The sequence below is a fragment of the Oreochromis aureus genome, linkage group 5 (assembly GCF_013358895.1).
Source record: "Oreochromis aureus strain Israel breed Guangdong linkage group 5, ZZ_aureus, whole genome shotgun sequence".
NCBI classification, from domain to species: Eukaryota; Metazoa; Chordata; class Actinopteri; order Cichliformes; family Cichlidae; genus Oreochromis; species Oreochromis aureus.
Genome location: NC_052946.1, coordinates 12,016,814 through 12,034,653, shown reverse-complemented (window position 1 = coordinate 12,034,653; position 17,840 = coordinate 12,016,814). Strand labels below are relative to the sequence as shown.

General features: G+C 40.7%; 1 protein-coding gene across 2 annotated transcripts; it reads left to right on the top strand.

Moving 5' to 3' along the window:
- Positions 1-499: 499 nt before the first annotated feature.
- Positions 500-16,171, top strand: LOC116330177 (monocarboxylate transporter 2-like). Of its 2 annotated transcripts, none has more exons than XM_031752417.2 (5): positions 500-656; positions 1,226-1,446; positions 4,916-5,059; positions 7,698-8,501; positions 12,762-16,171. In XM_031752417.2, exons 2-5 carry the CDS (start codon positions 1,230-1,232, stop codon positions 13,034-13,036), a joined length of 1,440 nt encoding a protein of 479 aa, XP_031608277.1. In that variant the 5' UTR covers positions 500-656; positions 1,226-1,229; the 3' UTR covers positions 13,037-16,171. The 2 variants fall into 2 exon arrangements, with proteins under 2 accessions (XP_031608277.1, XP_039468670.1); XM_039612736.1 differs by having other exon boundaries at positions 655-727.
- Positions 16,172-17,840: the final 1,669 nt, after the last annotated feature.

Genomic DNA, 17,840 nt, shown 5'->3' with positions numbered 1-17,840 from the left:
CCACAGTTAGCAGATCTCAGTTCAGTAAAGCACATTTGAGATGTGGATGAAAGCGACATTCAAATCATTTTTGTTAATGTGGACCAAAATCTCTCAGAAATATTGCCAGCACCTTGTTGAATCTGTGCAATGACGTTTTAAAGCAGTTCTGAAGGCAAGAGTGGGTCCAACCCAGTACTAGAAAGCTATACCTAATAAAGTGTCCAGTGTGTGTGTATTTCACCCGGTAGAAGAGGCAGGTGTTGAGTAGTTAGATTATGAGCTCAATTAATAATGGGGATGGGTCAGATTAACTCATTTTGGCTTGGAAAACGCCTGAAAACCATCATTAAGTACATGAAAACATTTTATGTCTGCCAAAGGTAAAGGACACACAGCCATAACAGCTTTCTTCCTGTTGTAATAGCTTAGTAGTTTCTGTGTAGAATTTAGTTTTTCCTTCGACTGTCATACTGAATGCCGCCGCAGACAGCAGTGTGACCAATAGGCTGAAAAACACGCAGAGGAGACAAAGCTCATGTCCCATTGATTTAGTGAATCGGATCACCTCGGGCCCATGTGTGCGACATGTGACCAGCAGTCAAATAAAGCAGTAGGCTGATGAAACTTTGGTCAGGAACTTCGTAAAGAGAGGCTGCGCAGACGCTCAGTGAACGGTAAGATGCAGTCAGGCTTTCTGCAGTATATCCACGCACACTGGTTAACCGGTTTCTTTGTCCACGTGGTGGTGAGTAGCATTCCTGCCCCACTCTGCGCGGAACGGTTTAACGAGACGGAGTGATCGGAAAACTTATCTTGGCTTTTAAAAAACTCTAATGTGGAATTGCAGTGTCAGACATTTGGGTCTTGCTGTATTTTCATACTTCTAGGGTAGAAATCACACACTTCCCATAATGACGACCACCACCAACAGCAGCAGCAGTATATTACACAAGAGCTTGCTTTGTTGCGTAGTTTTGCAGGTTATTTCCCCCGCTTCTGTTTACAAACATGGCTGGTGTGGTCTAGCATGTCGCAGAATCTGAAAACAGCCCAAACTTTAAGTTCGGTGTGAGTCCATGTCTCAACTACCTGTCAGAAAGTTTAGAATGATGTTGAGACTTTTATTTTGAAATCCGACTCCTCGTTTTTAATATGCGCTTGTGTTTTACTTAGATTGTACTGCTTTGTTCATGTATGCAGCGACTGTAACACTGTGTCCTCCTACACTGTACACTCTGAACAGGAACATGCCTCCTGCTCCAGCAGATGTTTTGGGCTCCAAGCCCCTGGATGGCGGTTGGGGCTGGATGGTGGTGATTGGGGCCCATATTTCCATTGGGTTTGCCTACTCCACACCCAAAGCCCTTTCCATTTTCTTTAAAGACATTCAAGAAGACTTGCAGGCTGGCTACAGTGAAATAGCATGGATTTCCTCTATTATGCTAGCTGCCATGTATGCAGGAGGTGAGTTGACTCTGTGTGTGCTTTATTGGTTAAACTGTTTCTAAGCTTTCCTATCAATATAGAGCGCCTTAAGGCAACTGTTGTTGTGATTTGGCGCTGTATAAATAAAACTGAACTGAATTTGAATAGTCTTCTGCAGTCTGTTTTTGTCAGCTGTGATATGTAATGCTACATCAATAAACCACTTGGTGAGCATAAATATGATAATCTCAAACCCAGAGCTGCTTGCAATGCAGTGTAGTGTGGCCTCATACCTTTAGGCCATCACACTTTTTGTAGTCAGCACCTCTAAATCAGTACTCTTATCACTACTAGAGAACACATTTGTATTGGCTGGTAAATAATAGCCTGCAGGTTAACCAGCCTGAGTTTTTTTTTGTGTGTGTCTCTTGTTCTTTTGTGTTTTATTTAGTTGTCCTAGGGCTCTGACATACCACGTACACCCCATACTAGCACTGATAATGGTCTGATGATCAGACTTTTTCTACACCTTCTGTAAGAAGTTGCAACAAGCATTACTAAAGCACAGCTTCAAACCAGCCGACAGCAGACAGATCAGTATTTTGAGAAGTCTGCTCTGTGCGTTTGTACTTGGCGATAAGCATCATAAACACAAAAATCCCAGTTTCATAAAGATCGTTTTTTGTGGTGTCTGTGTCTGCTGCAAAGGCACGACTGTTGTGTACGGTTGTAATTTGCACAGAGAAATACAGTAACGAGTAAAATTGGCTTCACATGAACGTTGCTACCGTGTAAGTCACCTGACCTAAATTTAAGTCTCTTCACTGAGGTCCAAAGAGAATTTATGGAAGTAAGCACCACTGCATGTGACATCTACATTTGGGTTTGTAGAAGTGAAGTCAGATGTCACAAATCAGATCCTACTTGGATATATTATATACTGTCTTCAAAATACTAAAGTTGAGAATAAATAAAAGTAACAAAAACTGTATTCTCTAAGATTTTGTGAAGACATAAATATTTTATTCACTGCTGAAAGAAAAAAGTAGAATCTTGAGTTTTTATTTAGTGTGATTTTCTTCTTTTTTTTTTTTACCGGAGTTTGTTAGTATCTGCTTTCAAGGTTACAGGACAGCACGCTATGTTACTCACCTGCACTCAACCCAGAGCGGCCTAACTAGTGAAATATTCCCCTCCAATGTGGCTCAGGCACAGGACTTTATCATATTGTCCTTGGCAAGGATTCAACAATGTCACCTAGCGGAGGAGAAGGAAAGAGGGGAATATATCAGAGGAAGGTTCAGCACAGTGGGGTCTGACACCAGGCCCCCATGGGAGAGACATGACAGCCTTTTCAGGAAACCTCTGACTCAACGAGTCACAATGATAAACTTATAATGGAAATGGATATGGTGGTAGAACAAGAAATGCCCTATTGTGACACGGCTACAGCGAAAACGATGATCTATCTTTGACCCTGCTTGGAACCTGTGTAACTGTATAAACAGCTGGGTGGATATTTGATTTCCCATACAGTGTTGTGCAGAAGTCTTGAGTCACCCTTCATTCCTTTATATTTTGCTAGGAAAATGGGACATAGGTGCAGCAATTTATTAAAACATGTCAAATCATACATGGAAATAGAGTATATAAGGTGAAAAGAATAAATATTGTATAATTCTAACAAGCATGAAAGTCAGTATTTGGTATGAGCCCCTCTGTTCTTCACACAGCCTGATCTGTCTTAGGCACGCTTTCTTGTCATTTCTTTAAGTAGTCTTCAGGAATAGTTCTCCAGGCTTCTTGAAGCTGTTGTTTGGATCTTGGCTGCCTTTTGTTGTTTTCTGTCAAGAGTTTGTATTTTTATTTTTTAAATTCAGGTATGTTTTTACTGCGTTGGAGGTGTGTTTTTGGATCATTATCATGCTGAAAAATGAAGTTTTTGCCAATCAGACACTTTCCAGATGGCATTGTGTGGTGGATCAAAATCTGTTGGTGCTTTTCTGCATTTGTTATTCCATCAGTTTTGACAAGATGCCCAACACAACTGGCTGATATACAGCCCCAAACCATAACAGAGCCTCCACTGGTTGTAGACACTCACTGATCTGAACCAAAAGTTTCACATTGGGATTAATCACTCCATAAGACCTCTTGCCACTGATTTTAAGTCCAGTTCTTGTGTAACTAGGAATACCTCAGCCTTTTCTCCCTACGGCCTCCCTTAAGAATGCTTTTTCCCTATTTCCCAAGGATACAACTTCTACTTGTCCAGTTTTCCTAGATTTCTTTATGGACACACTGCACCATGTTGACATATGCAAGGTCTTTAGCTAATGGCTCTTTAAGAATCACATTGCTAGTGCAAAAGTGAAAGAAATTGGAACAAATCATGCGTTTTTGTGACATGCAAAAAGATTTAATCTATCACTGCTACCACCACTGAACTACACTGCTAAAACAATTAAAGGAACAGCTTTTAATCAGAGTATAGCATCAGTTCAGTTAAACTGCTGGGATATTGATTAGGTAAGTTAAGTAGCAGAGGGGGCTGTTAATCAGTTTCACCCACTTTGGTGTTAATGAAATTAACAACAGCTGCACTAGAGGGGCAACAATGAGACAACTGCTAAAACAGGAACAGGAACTCAGTGATGCCTGGGTCCAGATCTGGGAGGAGATCATCCGGTGTCTCATTAGGAGCACACCCCAACATTGTCACACATGCATACAGGGATGTGGGGGACAAACAACTGAGCATCATTGCTGCATCGTTTTTTTCACCTTGATTTTTAGGGGGCAGGTTGATCATTTTTATTGCCTTCAAATGATGTGTGAACTTTTCATTCCTAACACAGTCCACATCAGTATACGTATCTTTTTTTCCCATTGAGATCTGATGCATTTTCAAAGCGTTCCTTTAATTGTTTTTTCGAGAAGTGTGTGTAGGTTCACGGAGTTTGTCTTTTAGCAATAAGAATATAGAGGTTTTCATTATTCTGGAGAATGACTGGTGGTTCAATGTCACTCTTTCAGGCAAGGTTATGAATGAAGGAAAGAGTGACAGCATATAAAAGGCTTTTTAATTGCTGATTGATCACTGGGTGTAGTGTTTTACATTATCAGGGGAATGTTTAATGAGTTGCCAGGTTGCTTTGCTGTGGAGGTCTTCTGTCACCCTCTGATGTCCTTTTGCCCTTGGTTTAGATCAGGGATGCTCAACAGCTAATGCGCAAATAATAATGCTTTTCAGATAAAATGAACAGGCATTAAAAAAAAACCCATGAAACTCATCCTTTAAGTTATTTATTTTTTTAAATGAGCTATTCATTACAAAATTGTGTGCCAGAATTTAGCCTTATGATCACATGATGAATTTCACTGGTTTAGACCCATCAGTTAACCTTGAAGTAGTGGGTACCCGGACTGCTAAAACTTTGGCGAAATTAAGAAGTAACATAATGCAAGAATGCACTGCTCTTTCTCAGTGCTCATCTGTTTTTTGCAGGACCGGTGAGCAGCATGTTGGTCAATCGTTTTGGGAGCCGACCAATTGTCATCATGGGTGGACTGATGTGTGGAGTGTCTATGGTAACCGCCTCTTTTGGGAGCTCCATCGCTTATCTCTACTTCTGCATTGGCGTCATTGGAGGTACAGTACTTTTATTTCTAAGCAGTATGTGTTACTGCTGCTTGAACAGTTTTTACTTTTTGTGGTCTCACTTTGGGAATTCATAATTGATCACAGACTAAAACCAAGATATCATGCCATACTTGTTTACCATTCAGTTTCCATTCCCATCAATCCCGGTTAAGTCCCAGTGGGATTGGGATGTTGGCAGTCTGCATCTTTTCACATCCCTTTTAGAATCTCTTGGTTCAGATCTGCTCCCCATAACGAGACTGCCATGCCTTTCCTGAAGGCCCTGGGCATCTGCCCCGGCTCCTAGGGTGCAGTTAGAGCACCGAGGGGACCAGGACCAGGACAGTAATTAAGACAGAACTGTCTCTGATCCCAGAGAGCATGATCTTCCATGGCCCTCTGTACTCTTCCGTAAGCTCCAATCAGGTTCGTCACATGGGGGCTCTCTGCCATCCTAAGAGGCTCATTACCCAGCCAAGGGCCCCTGTGAAGGATTAATAGGCACAGCGAGTGGCTGGGCCATGTGTGGTGCCTGGGGCATGTGTGGGCTCTACACTGTTCCCCTGTGCCTAGTGCACTGACACACAGGCATTAGGCAGTTTTACCTAGAAGTCATGCAGACATATGCTTACACATACACAAATACCCGCACATTAATAAAAAAGCACCCCACACACAGTGAAATACATCTCAGAATTATTCCTCCTCGTATACTCCATTATTCACTCTCTCACTGGTGTTTATGATGCTGAGAAGCTGGTGAGGTATGCTGTCCTTGTCACTGGAATAATGAATCCTTCTGATTGGTTAGAGCACCCGCCTGGCACCGTTAAAGCACAACACAAGATCACATGAACAGTTTCATGGTTTGTCTCTCTGCACATACCTCAGCTTTAACAATCTGTGTTGCTAAGATTGACTGCATTGGCAATACACAGAGTGGACTTTATAGGACATTTTGATGATAGTTCATATTTATAATTTAACTAAGAGCGTCATTTGAAATATTTCCATTTGTTTATATAGTGCTTTTCACAGACAAAGTAGCTGTATAGTTTGGATCTTGTCCATTTAGTGCTCTGTATGTAATACAAGAAATTTTAAACAAATTCTAAAGTCAACTGGGAGCCAAATTAAAAATGATAAAGCAGGGTTAATGTGAGCTCATTTACTAGAATGTGTTAGTGTGGTTGCAGCATTTTGCATTGCTTGGAGGCGTTAAAGATGTTTTATCTAAGCCTGTAAAAATAAGGCAATACAATAATACAGGTGTGACAGCACAAATGCACGGAAAATTCCTCTATTGCTATTTTTGGTACTTCATGATTTGGGGTTCCTTGATCATTTAAAACACACTGTTATGCATTAAAATGCATTAAAAATAAGATAAATAGAACACTTAATAGAACCTAAAGGGGTGTCAGTCTGTGCAGTCAGAAAGCATGAACCATTGTGAATCCATTTCACCTGCTTTGGTGCAAATGAACATGGCAACAAGTGCACTGGACAGGCAACAGAAACGTAGAAACTGTTATGCATGTGGTGGCCACAGACCACAGGTTTGCCATGGCATCTCCAGACTCTTTCGGATCTGTCAGATGAGCTCTCGGTGAACCTGCCAGTTCTGATGTTCTCTGGCGAATGCCATTGGAGCTGCACGGTGCTGGTTATGAACACTTCACGGAGTCTGTTTATGACACTTTGGTCAGAAACATGCACATGAGCAGCCAGCTGGAGGTCATTTTGTTGGGTCCTGTTCCTTCCCATACAAAGGAGCAGACACCACTCCTGCTGGGTTGGCACCCCTTAACAGCTCTGTCTCCTTGTGTAATGGCCTCCACACTCTTGAGACTGTGCTGGGAGACACAGCAAACCATTTTGAGAAGGTGATGCGCCATCCTGGAGGAGCTGGATTACAACTAAATGATGCCATGTGGCTTTTTGGAGGTTGCCTTTCCAATGAAGACAACCTGTTGTCACTTTGACTTGCACCAAAGCAAGTCTGGCAGCAGCTTTAACGTATGTTATCATACTGTGATGATTAAGTGTTCCTCTTAAGTTTTAGGGGACTGTAATAATTCGGTGACTTGTAGATGTCACATTTATTGTGATTACAGTCAGTCTTTTTAATTGAAAGTCAAAATAATGTGAAATTCCTCATTAGGAAAGAAAAAATTGCTAAATTACACTTTTTATGTCCCCCTAAAAGCCTAATATAGTAAATCCCAATTTAAATGCATTAAAAAAACCAACCAAACAACAAAAACTTTATGCATCGTAAGAATACCCTGACATTAGAGGGAGAAATTTTAAACACCGTAGCTATCTAACTGTAACTCTTCATCTTCTTCAAAATAAGGTGCAATTAGATTAAAATGTTCTGCATAGAAAGGCAAGTGAGTAAATGTATTACCCAGGCTCTCCAATTTATTTCTACTTGAATGGAGAAATTATTTCTGAAATAATTCCAGAGTCCTGTAATGAGATTTTAGATGGCAAAAGTGAAATGAGATGGAACCTTAATGAGCAGCCGGCAGATTTAGTCTTAATTTAATTAAGTACCCTTTGGAGCTTAGGTTCAGTAGGGTTTTTCTTCCTGAGGGTTTTTGGAATGTGACTGAGATGTTTTCAATGTTTCTACATGCAGGTTGTGGACTCGCCTTTAACCTGAATGCATCTCTCACCATCATCAGTAAATATTTTCTGGCCAGGCGTCCTTTAGCCAATGGACTTGCTATGGCTGGCAGTCCAGTGTTCCTTTGTTTCCTGGCTCCTCTTAATCAATATCTACTGGGCACATATGGCTGGAGAGGAAGCCTCCTTATCCTGGGGGGTCTGATGCTCAACTGTTGTGTTGCTGGAGCCCTCATGCGACCTGTTTGTAAGCCACTCTCTTGTGCACCGCAGCAAAACGTGGATCGGCCAAATAAGTGCAAGACTAAGATAAAAGGAAGCTGTGTGAAGAACACAAAGAAGTTTGTGGATCTGTCCTTTTTCAGGGACAGAGGCTTTGTCATTTACCTAATAGGAAATGTCATGTTCATTTTTGGAGCGTATGCACCCATTGTGTTCCTGTCTACTTATGCAGTTAGCCAAGGTGTTGAGAAGTACTCTGCGGCCTACCTGCTCTCCATTATGGGCTTTGTTGACATGTTTGTTCGACCCGGCACCGGCCTGGTAGCCAACAGCAAGTGGATCAGGCCTAGAATTCAGTACTTCTTCAGCTTTGCCATGGTTTTTAATGGAACGTGCCATTTGCTGTGCCCTCTGATGAAGAGCTATACCCTCCTGGTGGTCTACGCAGTAGTTTTTGGTGTGGGGTTTGGGATGGTTTTCGCCCTGATATTTGAATGCCTTATGGATCTGATGGGAAATCAGCGCTTCCCCAGCGCCGTTGGACTTGTCACGATCATGGAGTGCTTCCCCATGCTACTGGGACCACCTGCTGCAGGTAACACATCCTTCATTCATACATAATCCTTTTTCTGTCTTTCTCTTACACAAGTACACATATTTACTCTGAGATCACTTAAGATTGCTTTATGCTGCTTCCTTCTACAACTGAGGCAAAGAGCAAGGTAATATATACTTATAAACATGCAGAAACACTTGGGGAAAAGAGAAATTTCCACCGTTACAGAGGAAATAACCACTTTCAAGCGAGAGCAGCCTTGCAAACAATATTTGTTTGTTTATCTCTTTCATTCACAGGCTGCGCATTATGTTGCAGTAAAGCTCGGTAACAGTATCATTTCTGTAAGACAGAGCCGCATTATCACCGAGTATGGATGTTTTGTACTGTATGAGACGCCCACACAAAGATGCAGTTCGTCATGGTGATTTACTGCTGGAAAGAAGCCATCTATGCTCATGGGCACAGGCTTTCATGACATAATAGAGCATCTAGGGCAAATCCAGGCTTCATTTAAAGATAAGAAAAAAAAGCTGCATTTTATTTACAGTCTGACTTTAACCGCAGCTGGAAGAACATTTGCAGTAACAACAGGTTGGGTATAAAGAGCATCTTAGTGAGGCACTCAGAAATACAGATGGGGAGTTTACCAGTAAGAAGCAAACTGTGTCTACATTGTGGAACAATTTCAGATTAATGTTTCTCAACATAAAATTGTGAAGACTTTGAATATCTTATCATTTACAGTACATACTATCATCAAAAGATTCAGAGAATCTCTGTGCACATGAGACGAGGGTGGTATTGTTTGCATTGTGGTATTGTTGGTTCTTCATTGCAGTTATAAAATATTTTCATGTTGCAAAACTGATGGGGAAAGAACAATGCCAAACTTTAAGACTGATTCACTTATCAAATCAAATCAAATCAAATCACCTTTATTGTCACATCACATGTGCAGGTACACTGGTACAGTACATGCATGAATTGTGCAAAATACAATAACGTGCAACAAGCAAAATATAAAAATGGTTGAATGCATGAATCTACATCATAGTGTATAAAAGTCACATTAGGAAGCGCACAGTAAGGTTGGGTGATTGGACCCTTGCCCAACCACTGCTCATGTAAAAACCTTTGATCGTTTTTACAAGAGCGATTTATTTATTTGCCCATGAGTAAGTTTGCTAATAATGTTGGTTGAAGCTAACAAAAGCAGTCAATGGAAAAAATAATAGCGCTGTTTTAGCGGCACCGTATTCCAGCTGCGAACAAACGCACCCTCCTCAGAGTGCACCCAAATGCAGCGTTCATTTACTTAAACTCATAATAGAAAGAAAGAACAGCAGTAGCCTATGTTCAGAAAAAACAAAATCATTTTATTTAAATAAAAAAAACCCCACAATGGTGGGCAGGGAAACAAAGAGAAACTGGCTTCTTTATTTTTCACTATAACCGTGTTTACAGGCTGTTCCAGTGTTTGTCTGTCTTACACACTCGACCAAACAACAAATACAAAATTAAACAAAAAGTAAGTTAAAAATCAAAATATCGCTTCGAGCGAACATAAAAAAAAAAAAAAATCTCAGACGTAAAGTCTTTTGTGTGATTTGGCGCATCTCAAATAAATAAATAAATGATTCAATAATCCAAAAAGTAGCTATATTAATACTGAAACAAACAAGAAAAGAAGGTAAAGTATCCCCTCCAAACGAAACTTCTAAATTCTAAGCGTGTAAATCAGTCAGTGCATGATTACATTCCCCCGCCCATCAAAAAGTCACCTGCGTGAATATATCGCCTGTCGTCATTTATTGGACTGACGAATGTCGGCTGGAAAACTTTTACATATCCCCCAACCTCAGCACACAGTACTACACTGACCACCTGTTCAGCATTTTGGCTCATTGTCCCTGTAAAACAAAAAGAAAAAAGCTACTAACATTACTATGAGATATAATGTAATAATCATTTTAGCCTAGAATTGATTTTGCAATATCAGTCAAAGTATTTCCTCATTTGGTCTAAAAAAGCACGATGGCATCATTTGCATGTTGCTTTTTTTGAATCATTTATTCCCCGACTCTTACTGCTTTTCTTAACAAGTCGGGGCGAAGGTGATGGTTTGAAAGAGGAGTGAAAGAAGCCATTTACGTCCACTGTGAGCGACCATCTTTGAACAGAGGCGGTGGTTTACGACACCAACTGTCTCCCATCTATAATCCAGTTTTGAGATCCCTTCCCAGACGCCTTAACGCCCACTCACATCCTGGGCCATCTGACCTCAGGAAATCACATGATAGGGTGGGGCCAGGTTTCACAACGAGCTCACCCGAAACCCTGGCTGATTGGGACCCACACCCGCTTTCACACCTTGGCTCATGTGATTAGGTAGAGGATCATCAGAGGGTCCTTTGTCCCTCTTTGGGGGGAAACTCCCACTAGGTTTAAATCTGGGACTCTCCACCATTTGACCCTTAGAACTGAAGAAGCTTCTCGGATGAGAGGTGAAACGTCTTCAAGCAACTCAAAGAAGTCCAGACGCTTTTCTTTCCAAGCTCCTTAGACTACGCTAAACTAGTTACCATCTTCTACATGTAACTTTTTTCTTAACTTTTCTTAACTTTCTTCATGCATGTAAGGATAGACTAGAATACTTGTAGGTGTACGCTCCCTAGTGTTTTCAGAAATTTGGTTTTGAAAAGTATTTATCATTTTTTGGTGACGTCTGTCAATAACACATACTGTATTGCAGTGAGCAAGCCATTCACTCTGTTGTTGCTCAACTTGTTCACCAGTGTTCATACAGGCCTAATGTCCTAAATAAACAAGGTGAGGATGTACAGTAGTTTAGCTGAACATGACTTAATCAGCTGTGAATATCATCCCGCTGACAAACGTGTCCTTTGCCTCCAACCTGACTTTTAATGAGGTGAAAAGTTACAGGCCCCCCAGTTTGTCTAGAGCGACCGTGTTCCGAGGCGCTCATTTAATAGGGTAAATAAGTGCCTCCCTGCACGTCTAACAATCTCCTCCAGAGGGCTCAATCGTTATGTCTCCCCTATTCTGCTTGTTACTGCTCCCCCAAACCTTCGGGTCAATCCAATTAGGAGGAAGTGAGGTAAGCGAGTGTAATTACCCTTTTGCTTTGGGTGTTTAATGATGCTCAGTTCAAACTCTCGTCATTAAAGTCCTGTACCTGGGCCATAATTAAGCTGTGAATACATTAAAAAAGAGGTGACTATGCCAGATGGACTTAATTACTGCTTAGCCAATCAAGGGCTGTCTTAATGAGGGTGATGGTCATTGGAGTACAGGCACCAGATGAGTGCTATCAATCAGATAATACAGCCGGCATTCAGATGGTTGAAATTGATCCAAATGCAAAGTGACCCCCTCCTAGTATAGTACAGTACATTGCATTCACTCACACAAACATTATTTTAACACAATCTTCCACTGCAAAGATGGCAAGTGGTATAGTTAAGGAGATCTGCTAAGGGAATCCGTTTAATTTCCTTATAGTTTAACATCGTCTTTAACTGGTTTCAAAAGGAGACTGTAGCATGTTTGTACTAAATGTGCTTCCTAATATGTTTGACAAACATCAAATTTAAATGTCTTTTGAAAGTTGGGTGTTCGAATTTTATAAAACTGACCTGATGATTAACACAGTCATCTTTACTAACTAGATGTTTAATAGCGGAAAGAGAAAGGAAGACTCTAGGAGTAAGAGAAAATAAAGAGAAACTAATCCTGCTCAAAATACTTCAGCTTCCGAGGCGAGCTGCCATGATTCCATACGGCTTTAAGGGGGATTGTAATGCAGTGAGGTGGACAGTCCTAGATGCTGAGACTGAGAAAGATGGCGACATTCGCCCATCGATCGGTGTCTGGAGGGGAAAACGGGCGTCGGGGCGACTCGTGCACTTAGGACTCAGAAAAGCCGCAGGCTCAAATCTGATCTAAACCACATTTGTCACTTTTCTGCAGACTTGAGCTGGATATTTATGGTTCTGAGAATATGCCTTTCTTCTGATTCGTTTTGGTAGCAGCCATCCAAATTGCCTTCCCGGCAATTCAGGAGAGCCAAGAAGGGTGTAATGGCCCCGTCATTTCCGAGATGGCTCTTCTCAAATTGGCCTATGCTCACTCTCGCTCTCTTGCACGCACTCATAAGCAATATCTGAGTCTGATCTTCCTCTTCACCTTCAAACTTGCCGTCTAGACGCTATAGTCTCACTGTGCTGTGTTTTCTTTGATTAGTTTTAAATATTCTTTCTGGCCTCCTCCACACAGGGTTACTGGTAGACATCTTTGGCGACTACAAGTACCTTTTCCTCATGTGTGGTTCAGTCATCACGGCTGGCGGGCTTTTTCTCTTCGTCATGAACATCTACAACTACCACATGCTGGAGAAAGAAAAGAGAGCTAAAGACCGAGAGCGTAACCAAACTAACATAGAGAACCAGGAGCAGATGAGCATCTCAGCGGCAGAGATGGAGCAGCCTGAAGCTGAGGAGACGGAGATGAGCGCAGCCCAGCAGGACCCAGAGAGCGCCGAAACAAAATGAAATGTGATTGCTTTATTAAGCGTGAATGCAGCGGGATGATAGTTGTAGCTGTACAGGTTGATCTTAGCACAGATTGCTTTCTGCTTGCTCACACTCATTTTTAACAGACTGATTTATTCGTTCAGTCAGTCGGCAATTACTTTGACATTTGATGAACTGTAAAGTCTTTCAACCAGCAGACAACACAGAGACTACAGCCATGCTAACAGGCTGTATAGCTATTTGAGCTAATTGCTAATATCGGCGCGCAAAGCTGCTTAAGGTTGTTAAACGTGGAGATTTCTCACTGGTATAAATTTGACTTTATTCACCATGTTAGCTTAGTGTGTTTACTTTTATTTTTGCTAATTAGCACAAAGTAGAGCTAAAGCTGATGGAAGTTTTGCTGTACAAGCCATACATGAACAACTTTGACCTGATTATGGCTCTTCATGAAGAATTTAAGAAGGTTAACCAATTTTTTGAAAGTTTAAAAAAGATTAGCTACCTTTCCTGTGCATGTGAGTTTGTGCAGCCTGTAAGTAAATATCAGTATTGGGTCAAGTTTTTTTTTTAAGATGAGAAATGCATCTTGTTGGAGTACCTTTTGTGTTACCAAAAACAAAAACCTTTTTGCAATTCATTCTTGATCCTGCCAGTTATTTTGTTCTGAAGGCACGAATCTTATTATACATTAACCTTTTGAATTGTTATTGAGCTACCTCATTGCAAACCGATATGAGCGCCTTTTACTATGTAAAGAACAAAAAGCTGTTTGTTTTCCCACAGAGTAGGTTGAGGAACTAAAACTAGAAGTTATTATTTCTGAGTTGATTCACTGGCATCATCCTCTTTATCAGTGGACCTCGCCAGCAGCTGTTGTGCTTTTTCACATTTCAAGCAGAGCTGTTTGTAGCTGAGAGACCTTCTTTTCTCAGACACAGTCTGTGATTTCTTGTATTGTTGTTCTTTTTTCTGCACGATTGAAAACTGATGCGAATATTTACCGTAAAAAATTTAAATTCTGGAATTTACAGTTTGTTGATTAGGTCATGTTTTCACAATGATGTGATGCTATCCTGTGCATCAAGTTTGGTTGAACTCTTGATGGTTCAGGAGGGGTTTGTGGACAGACGGAGATTTCTGTTTTTATAGTAAGTTACAGCAAATCTCATGTTTTTATTGTTTTCCTCAGTATGCTTCAGTTGGATGTTCTAAGGTTACATGACACTTCCTAGAAACTTTGTAAATTATCCCACAGCACTAAGGTCACACAGAGGAAGAAAAACTGTGACAATGATTCTTAAAATGAAAGAGAATCATATTTTCTATCTATTTATATAATGCACTATTAATGCAGGGGGTTAAAAAATGGGTTAAAAAAAGTTACATTTGAGTAGTAATGAATGGAATAGATGCCACGAATTGCAAATGTGTTATGTTACCCGTGACAACAAAGAAATAAAAGAGTACTGTCACAAAGTACAAAGCTAAGACCTTTAGGTATATGTCAAACTTTAGCTGCTCTAAACAGCAGCTTTTAGCTAAATTTCTCTCTTTTTTTAATATCAGTCATCTCTTTAACATTCATGGGGAAATTATGACCAGCATGTTTTACTAATTTACAGTCATCTGTCCACTCTGTCAGCTCTCTAGAGGTATGACATTTGTACAACTGTACCTGCCTGGACTCTGGAGCAATGTTGAATTGTGTACTTCCCTTTAAACCTGTGATGTTTTTCCATCTTTGTTTTCACCGTACTGAAACACTGATAACATATTTTGTTGTAGTATACTGTGAGATCTCTTGCACATGCAGTGATTACATTTTATAACCTCTACTTTCTGTATGTGAAATACTGTATCTGCTGGTCCATATTTTTCCATTTTTTTGGTTGGTCTTTGTAAAGTCTGTAAAGTTTAAACATACACTAACAAAGCCTGTTGTTGAGTCTTAAACTGACTTTAATTCTGTAATCAACAGCACATGATAACACCTTTTTAACCTTTTTAACCTTTTGTCAGTATTTATTAATTTCAAGCTGAAACACAAACTAACGAGTGCCCGGAAATGATGCCATAATTTTGTGTTGACATTTAGCAGTCACATTTATTTTATGGAGAAGATGGTTTTGTATGAACTGTTAATTGATTTAATGCTGTGTATTTGCTTGTCTTATTGGATTTCTTTATCTGAGTAACAATTTTAAGGTTTACTCTTCGATACTGTTCTGATTCTTTTGAAATTTACAGACCAGATCTGACATATTTTTAACATGTGCGCATTGTACCAATAATAGTAGATGACACTATGTGGTTTATCTATGTAGATGATTATTTAGGTCTTCAAATGAGAAGGATGAATAGCCCTGTTTAATTTCCCTCCTCACTTTTTGCACTATCCAGCCTGCTTTTTTTTGCATTTCACTTTCATCCGGTGATGCTCAAGAAATGCCATCAGATCAAAATGTATCGTGCAGCTTTTTCAATGTTGGCGCCTGTGTCCAATTTTTCACGACAATTAGAAAACTGGGGAACAAGTTTGGAAATGTCAGCAGCTTAAGGGTGTGAGCGCCTAATGAAGCAAAGCCCGGCTGTTCCAGGCTAGTGCTCTTGTGTGCGGCCTCACACGCATCAGCAAATCAGTGGGCCAATAAATTAGAAATGCACAGGCGAGTACACATACACACGTGTTTGCTATCTCCTGTCCCTTTGCTGGGTATTATACAAGGTCTTTGGACATGACAAGGTGGAAAGATACCCGAGAGACGAGGCTGCGGTTGCAGCGGCCAGAAATCTGTTTGTCATTATTATATTCACTCTCACCTCGTGCTCCCCTCTGGCCTCCTGACCCTCCTCTACAGGCTGCCCTTCTCATAATGTTTGTTCCTGTGGAGTTCCATAAATGTTGTCCTCCATGCCCAATGGTAAAAAAAAAAAAACAAGACTTCTGGATCTCCAGAGGGTCTTGGAGGTGGTCCAATGACTAGGCAATGCTGGGTGAAAAGTGCTGTGGAGCAAAAAATAAACAGCCGTGAATAAAATGGCTTGAGGGTAGTTTACACTTCTGCATTGCTGTTTAGTAATTTCACAGTTAATGCAATGTTATGTGATCATGATCTCAATAAACAGGGGCTATGTCCTTACTAAAGGGTTCTTTTGGTGTTCTTTCTCCTTGCATCATGGGTTTTAGTGTCTTGCCCAGCATATCTCGGTCTGCTGAGGTTACAGCAAAATTTAATATAATTGCAAAACAGCTGGAAACACTAATCAGCATCTGTGGCTGTAAATGTAAACAGGAAGAGTAGTGCTAGTGTTAGAGTGCATCTTCCTTATCTGTTTATGACGACTACAATTAGAATGTATCCGCTTGTTCTAAGTGTAACTGGCAGCTCTCAGTTACAGTAACTGTCAGTCGTTGTTAAAGAGGTAGCGAGCTCAAGAGTGCGTGAATCTAAGTGGGCATCACTCTTCATAAAGCATCTTATGTACGCCACGAAACGTTCTTAGATTGGCGTGTGGATGTTGACTGTCAGCCGTTCTCTTGACCTTTGGATCTGTGCAAATCAGATCCTACTTGTTTACAATAGGGGGGGCTGACCTGATGAATCTAGAGTGGTCTTACACAAGCGAAAAGTTGGAGACGAGCAGGAGAGAAAGAATGTACTCCCGAAGGGCTCAAAGAGCACTGGCATCTATCAACAGAAGAAATTGAATGGGATGTTTCGGAGCAGCAGAGATTAGATAGACTCGGGGTTGTTGAGCAAGCAGAGGCACCCGATGTAATGGTTTCCTCGCTGCAGTGAGATCAAACTTATAGAACGCAGCGAAGGAGGACAAGTGTGCACACACAGAAATACACAGACACACTGCAAAGCCTACAGTGGCCTTTAGGGTTAAGAAGAGATGTGGTGCATGGTTATTGGCTCAGGGACTGCACTGTATGGGATAAGAGAAGATGACACTGGAGAGGTGCTATTTTCACATTAGCCACATTTTCATTAGCACATGCAGACGCTAGGTTTCTTGTGATTGATTTCAAAAGTTAATCAAATCAGAGAGATTATAGATCAAGTTTAATTGAGTAGAGTTGGAAATACAGTGCTGTGCAAAAGTCTTGAGCCACAGTTGACAGTTCTCCAGGCTTTCTGAAGGTCTCTAAAAGTTTTCTTTGGATATTAGCTTCTTTTTACACTTATTTTCAGTCCAGTTCCTGCATCTGACTATTTTTAGAGTAATGTTTTTTTTAACCACTTTACACTAAATCATTCAAAGATAAAAAAGGAACCTAACACAAGGGTTGAGGCAGTGTTGTGCTGACACATACCAAAGAACAAATTTTAAATTGCATCTTTAGGTACTTTGTTACAAGCAGCTTGCAACAAGAGGGCATCATCTCTTCAATTAAATCTACAAACACTGTCAAGGATAACATACCCAGATTTTCAAAAATAGTATTTTTGCACCAACAAGGTGATTCCCAAAGAGCTGTTAGCTGAAATATTATATTGGCATTGTGGACAAACTGGACAGGTGGAGGACAAAAGAAAAAGTAGCAGGCCTACAGCAGATGAACAGCATCTGAAAGTGATGTCAGCAAGAAATAAGAAAAAAATGCCAGACACAGGAACTGAGAGATGCATCTGATCCTCGTGTTGATTCATCGACTGTCCGCTTAAGCCTCTTTGGAAATGGTTTTATTAGAAGGGGAAACAAGGCTGAGGTATACATCAGAAAATCAGTGGTCTGATGGAGCGATGAAGGCAAATGTGAAAATTTGGTTCAAATTGCAGGAGGTCATTAGAGAGGTACAACAGGCTCCGTC